The 7,500-nt window shown below is 38.3% G+C and overlaps 1 protein-coding gene across 1 annotated transcript in view; it reads left to right on the forward strand.

The window, feature by feature from the left end:
• The window catches only part of LOC113824814 (pleckstrin homology domain-containing family G member 7), a gene marked incomplete at its 5' end in the record, with an annotated part of 107,075 nt that overhangs the window by 72,722 nt on the left and 26,853 nt on the right, over positions 1 to 7,500 (forward strand). The window contains 1 exon segment of the mRNA XM_070118989.1: positions 4,558 to 4,662. Within this exon segment, the coding sequence (XP_069975090.1) occupies positions 4,558 to 4,662 (105 nt within the window).

The following is a 7,500-nucleotide window of genomic DNA, read 5'->3' on the forward strand; positions in this document are numbered from 1 at the left end:
ATTGTGTGTATGTATGTGCACTTGTGTATGTGTGTGTGTGTGTGTGTATATGTGTGCGTGTGTGTGCGTGTGTGTGTGTGTGTTAAGATATATACATAGACAGATAGATATATACATAGCTAGATGGATAGACTGACAGGCACACAGAGACATATCTGGAGGAATAATAAAAAAAAAGTTATTAACCCTGAAATCTCTTCCTGGAAGGAAAGAGATAAGAAGCACTTAGCCAGATTCTGCAGACGTGTATTTTGATGAGAAAGAGAGAGAGAAAAAAAAACGGACTAAAATGGAAGAGAAAAGAAAGGTTTATTCCACATTAAGAAAGATATTGCGAGTTAACGTAATTAGTAAGGAATCCCATTAGTAAAAAGAGCGAGGACTGGGGATTTCCGAGAAGCTAATAAAGTGAAAACCAACGAATTCGTTCTTTTGAAACAGAGAAGAAAACTCATCATCTTGGATTCCGAGTCCTTATGGTACATCGAACACCACTTCAGGAGGAAGTTTTTCCATTAGAAAATATAATCGTACAGAAGAGAAACAATAGCTTTATATTTTTCTTTCTGATTTCAATGCATTCTTTCTGGTTCTGATCAAGGCTTGCAAGAAGAGACTTACCGTCAGGATTTTCTTGTGATATTTATTTTCTGGTTATGTTGATTAACTTCTATAAGTTGGGGGTGGGGGTGTAGATGGATTTATTTGTTTGTGTGTGCACATGTGTGCGTGTGTGTAAAAGAGAGAGAGAAATAGATAGATAGACAGATAGATAGATAGATAGATAGAGAGAGAGAGAGAGAGAGAGAGAGTGAGAGAGAGAGAGAGAGAGAGAGAGAGAGAGAGAGAGAGAGAGAGAGAGAGAGAAAAGGCGGGGGAGAGATAGGGAGAGAGAGAGAGAGGGGGGGAGGGAGAAAGCGGGAAAGGGAGAGTGTGTGAGAGAGAGGGAGAAGGAGAGTGTGTGTATGTGTGTGTGTGTGTGTGTGTGTGTGTGTGTGTGTGTGTGTGTGTGTGTGTGTGAGAGAGAGAGAGAGAGAGAGAGAGAGAGAGAGAGAGAGAGAGAGAGAGAGAGAGAGAGAGAGAGAGAGAGAAAGAGACAGGGAGAGGGAGAGGAAGAAAGAGAGAGATAGAACGAAAGAAGGAAAGAGAGAGAGAAAGAACGAAAGACGGAAAGAGAGAGAGAGTGAGAAAGAGAGAGAGAGAGAGAGAGTGTGAGAGAGAGAGAGAGAGAGAGAGAGAGAGAGAGAGAGAGAGAGAGAGAGAGAGAGAGAGAGAGAGAGAGAGAGAGAGAGAGAGAGAGAGAGGAAAAAGTATATATATATATATATATATATATATATATATATATATATATATATATATATATAGATAGATAGATAGATAGATAGATAGATAGATAGATAGATAGATAGATAAATAGATAGAGAGAGATAGAAAAATGACCACGGTAGCCCGATGCTGTACATGTAATACACACAAATACTGAAACGTCATACAACCTTCAGAGTATGATCAACATATCAACAGAGAAATTAACAGCCTGAGGAAATGGTAGAGGCGAAGATACAAAATACAAAGATATCACAACAGAGCGATGATATCATAAAACAAGGAACATAGCAACGGGAAATACAAGAAATTTCCCCGAGACGGTATTAGCAAACCAAGATGCTCGAAAAAAAAAAGAAAGAAAAAAAAAAAAAACAGCAAAATATAAATAGCTGTTGCTTCCTTCCCTAACAATATGTGCGAAATGCTGAAATATAATGTAACTAAATAACTAAATAACTGCTTCAGGGGATTGGATTTCTTAATAAGAAGCGAAGACACAGCACCTTTTCCCATCCAAACGCCCTGAAAACCGTCCCTATATAACCTCATCTCATTCGTCAGAGAACACACAATAAATCCAAAACTGCAGATAGTGCTAAACAAAAGTCGCAATACATAACATCGGAGTCGTCCAAGCTTTGCACAATACATAAAAAAACACCGACAATGTACCGGCAGAGGTGTATACATAAGCAACAAAGAAAAAATAGTTGAGAAGAGCTCGCGTCAGCCGAGGGAACAACGCGAGGCGACCCCGTTGCAATGGCGACGTATGCAGTCGGTCTCCCTCGGCTGCAAGACCACGTAAACAACAACACAGCGAAAGTAAAACAAGTTGCATAGGCCGAGAACCTCTCAGGAACCGGTAAAATAATGGACTTACGAAAGTGATCGGATGCCATGGGAACACATGGGAATTCCATATGGATAGGACTGCAATGCAACGAAATCTGTATTCACTGGAAAACCAGACCTTCCCGACCGGGCCAGAAGAACAGACCTGAACATGAGGGCGAGCGGAGAGACACATCTGGGGGCAGTCCTGGGAACAACGCAGGCCAGAAAACACGAGAGGAAACGAGGGAACGGGTGGTTATGTGAGTACAAAGCGCGGAAATGGAACTGCACTCGGTGTACACGGAGTTCACAAATGGAACTTCCTGATGCGGACTGCGCCAAATATCGAACACCGTGTTGGAACACCAAGGAAAAAAAAAAAAAAAAATCCCAGCACTATCGGATAGGCGAAATCTCACGGCTAGAGAAAAATTCATACTCGAACTCCTCGCTTTCACTAGGGGTGTGGCGAAGCCAAGTACAATTCTAAACCCCGAATTTCAAAATTCTATTAAGCTCATAGCCAGCCTGACCCAGTGTATCGTAGGCCTACACGCACAGCCAGGCATGAGAGAACAAAAACGAATAAGAAACGAAATCACAAATACAAGGGAGGCCAAACCGACAACGGAACGGAAAGAAACTCTCGTAACTAGCAGAGAAAAAAAAGAAGAAAAATAAGAAAATAACACTAAAAGTCGTTGCCGCAACTGTCTAGCCACGCTATCATCAAAAACATTTTTTTTCTATTTCTCTTTAAGCCAGAACAGAAATTGGAAAATGCCATAGCCCTGAGATATGGCTGGTCACTCGACGACCCACAAGCCCCAGCAATACTGTGCCTGTGGGTCGTCGCTTGACCCCAGCCGTGCCATGAGGTGCAAGACGGAGAGAGAGAGAGAGAGAGAGAGAGAGAGAGAGAGAGAGAGAGAGAGAGAGAGTGAGAGAGAGAGAGAGAGAGAGGGAGAGAGAGAGAGAGAGAGAGAGTGAGAGAGAGACTGCAGTCCACCACCGCCGCCGAAGACACTCGCCCGAAACGCGAGTGCCATCGGCTCCTGGGAACGGGAAATCGGCCATTCATCGGTATCCAAATTTTCACCCCATCGCATCGAGCAACCTTAACCAGGAGCTGAAGTGCGCACTAAAATGAAAAGAACGAACAGGCCAAAGCAAGCTCACGTCCCTCGTCCACACAACCCCAGAGGGGAGCGGCGCCACAAGCCTTGACCTTTTATTCATGCCTTGCGCAGCCGCTAACAGTGAGGAAACGACAGAAATGGCAGCTTCGCTGAAAAAGGTGTGTGCTGGAGCTTATCACGACTCCATTTCCGGGAAAAAGGAGCAATACCGACTGCCCACACTAGTGTCAGGGAACTAGGTACAGAAATATGTTATTAGTAAATGTAAGATTTAATACACCATGGAAAATAAAGGTAAGACACCAGTGTTCATTGTCGACCACAGCCACTAATGAGGACGGGGCCAATGGACTGTACTGTGAAATAGTACCAAGTATATTTCACAACACAGCTATCCTTCCAAACTACTTCAAGGATTATGGTATCGAGGTCGACTTGTGGAGGAGAGAGAGAGAGAGAGAGAGAGAGAGAGGGAGAGAGAGAGAGAGAGAGAGAGAGAGAGAGAGAGAGAGAGAGAGAGAGAGAGAGAGAGAGAGAAGCTAAGTTAATGTCCCTGTAACAAGGCGTTGTTATTCATATTTAAAGAAGATCTAAGAATCCTCTCCAAACATTTTCTAACAACATAAAGCGCATTATTAGAAGGCTATTTATAACACTGATAGCGCTGACCTTTTCAAAAAAGATATCAGGTTGCCACATCGCTGCCTTCGGAAAATAATGTAAAAATGTAATGTCTTTTTACAGTCTTCTTCTCTTTCATTATTATGATACCTTTCAAATCTAATATAGCGAGAGATTGACAAATGGGTAGGTAGAAAGAGGGATAGGTAAAAATAGAAAAAATAGATAGATATAATGATAATCACTCTCTCTCATTCACTCCTCTCTCATACATTCACACACACACACACGCGCATACTCTCTCTTTCTCTCCCTCCCTCCCACTTCCTTTCTCTCTCTCTGTCTCTCTGTCTGTCTGTCTGTCTCGCTCTCTCTCTCTCTCACACACACTCCCCTCTCTCTCCACCCTCTCGTATCTCTCTCTCTCTCTCTCTCTCACACACACACACACACACTCTCTCTCTCTCTCTCTCTCTCTCTCTCTCTCTCTCTCTCTCTCTCTCTCTCTCTCTCTGTCTGTCTATCTCTCTCTCTCTCTCTCTCCCATTCCCTTTCTCTCTCTCTCCACCAATACCATCACTTCCATTTTTGCAACTCCTTATAATCGGTTCCCTAATTTGCTTTGCAGGTCACATACGCTTTCTGCAAGGAGTTTATCAACCTTCTCGAGCAGCACCAGGAGCCGGGAGGTCGACTGGACACGACGAATGTCCTCGTGAAACTCTTCCAAAAGGTCAGGAAGATTGCAGGTTTTTTCTGTTGTGCGTTGTTTTATGTTTTATTTTATCGTTTTTTATTTTTGCTTTTGTTATTATTTTGTTCTGTTTTGTGTCACTTTTTTTGTTTCCTTCATTATTTTTTTCTCTGTTTTGCTTCCATTTTTCTCTCTTTCTTCTTCATTTTCTTCTATTTTCGTGTAGTTTCCTTTACTTAGTATTTTTTTCTTTCTTTCGTTCTCTTTCCCTTTGGTATTGTCCCCTTAGTTCACGTCTCTTTAACTTTCCTTCTTGTTTCTTCTTATATCTTCTATGCTGTGTTTTTCCTATAACTTATTTTTATTTAATTTTCTTTCTTTTTCTTTTTCATTTCCCCCTTAGTTTCCGTTTCTTATTTCTTCTCTTAATTATTCTCAATATTCTGTTTCGTCTTCTCATTCTTTTCTTCCTCCTTTTTAATCTTTCTCTCTCTTTTATGCACCTATAAAAAGTCGAAAAGAAGGGAAAGGAGGATTTATGATAAAGATAAGATAGGAATATTACTAATGGTAATAATGATAATAATAATAATAAATAAATAATGATTTTAGTAGCAGTAGTATTAGTAGTAATAATAATAAAAATAATAATGATACTACTAATAATAATGATAATAACATTAGTAATGATACTACTACTAATAATAATAACAATAATAAAAATGATAATAATAATAACTCTTATAATAATAACAATATTGACGACGATAACAATTATGCTAAAGATAATAACAATAATAGCGATAACCAAATAAATTATAATGATAATAAAGAAACAAAAAACAGATAGGTAGACATTCTTACGCAGCAGAAAACGAGTATCTTTTTAGGGCAGACTAATGTAATCAGCATGACAAAAGAAATGCGTAGAAAGGAGGTATCAGTTTCGGTATTTCGATGCATATTTCCTCATCCTGTACATTGTGGTATGGTTTCCTCTTTGGATCTGGCCGTCACTATGGAAGATATTAACATATTTTGATGTTAATTTCAGTTTGGTCGCTATGGTTATCGTTATTATTAGCATTACTAGTAGTAGCAGTTGTATTAGTTGTAGTTGTGGTAGTATCATAATAGGGAATGATAATAATGATAATTGTTATTATTACCAATATTATTACGATCGTCATCATCGGCATCAATATCATCATCACCATCATCATCTTCACCACCATCATCATCACCATAACCATCACTATCATCATCATCATCATCATCAGCATCACCATCACCATTATCATCATCAGTAGTAATGTAGTGTAATAATAGTAGTATCATTACTTATAGTACTGTTATCATTAACGTTATTTACTTCATCATTATGATAATAATGATAATAATAGGAAAAATGAAACTGATAAAAAAATAATAAATTATGCTTATAATAATGAAAACAATATTATTAATAATAATGATGATAATGATAATGTTAATAATAATGATGATAATGATTATGTTAATAATAACGATAATGTTAACAATGATAATAATAATAATAATGGTAATAATAATACTAATCGTAATATTAATGACAGTAATAATAACTATAATAAGGATAATATTAATCACAAAATAATAATGGCAACAACAATAATAATGATATATACATGATAACAACAAAATAAACAAAAGCATATTAAGCGGTACACAAACTGATAAACGGATAAATAAAATACGACCTAACCACTGCCGCCGGGAATGCCATTCCTACGCCATGCCCACTGTGAGTTTAGATTATTACTTGTATGTACAGCTACACAGAAAACTATCGTTAGAAGGGGTCTCGAAACATAACGATCAGAACCTAATGTTACGGAGAGGCTGGTGTGTTGGGTTTCGAATCTGTCTCGTTCTGATTCATGTCTCGAACAGTCGTCTGGAATTCATATGGATTCACTGCGAGCTGCTTTTATTCCCGTAAGAGGATGGAATATGCCTTGCAATATTGAGATAAGCCACATACCCAAATTTTGGAAAATCAGGGATTCCAACAGGTTTGTAATGATAATAACTATATTATAAAAAGTATAGTTGCTTAGCTTGATTTTCTAACGATATTTTTCTGTGTAGTTGTACATATAGATGGCTCCGGAAGTGCTTAGTCACCATGGAGTCAATCACTAGTTTCTAAATCTCTCACCTGTCTATTATTTTTCCTTGATTTCTGGAGGTGTTATCTATGATTCTGATATAGCAATTTGTATTAATGACATGATACAATACTCACAATCTTAGCAACAATAACATCGATTACAATAGCATAGAAAAAAATCCTAAAATTCACTCCAAAGTGCATTTAGGTGAGGTCATTTAACCTATTCGGTGGCTGAGAACTTGTGGAACCATCTAAAATAAAGAAAAGAAAAGAAAAAAACATTTCACAGGACAAAACTTGTAAAAGCGGCGCATTTAGTTTAAAAACACAGCTTATTTGGCATCTTCCTGTTCAAGGCGATGCACTTGAAAATAACTTGGTGTTTATGTTAAGTGATATGACCTCTTGATTGAAAGTCCGACCCAAGGGATTTGGTAAAAGTTGGTCGTTTGAAATATAATACGGGATGACAGAGTTTGTAATGATGGCATGGTTAGTTTCTGCGCGAAATCTGAGGAAGCCTGTGTCTTCAGACTGATTATAATGAAAAGGTATTTATCCTGATTTTAAGAGGGAGACGCCTGTGTCATTAAAACAAAATTGATAGCATAATGATGATGATAATGAAGATAATAATGGTGATGATGATGATGGTAGTGGTAATGGTGATGGCGATAATTATGACATAATAATAATAATAATTCTAAGCGGGTGTAATCAGT

This window comes from Penaeus vannamei, chromosome 43 (genome assembly GCF_042767895.1).
Source record: "Penaeus vannamei isolate JL-2024 chromosome 43, ASM4276789v1, whole genome shotgun sequence".
Lineage (NCBI taxonomy): Eukaryota > Metazoa > Arthropoda > Malacostraca > Decapoda > Penaeidae > Penaeus > Penaeus vannamei.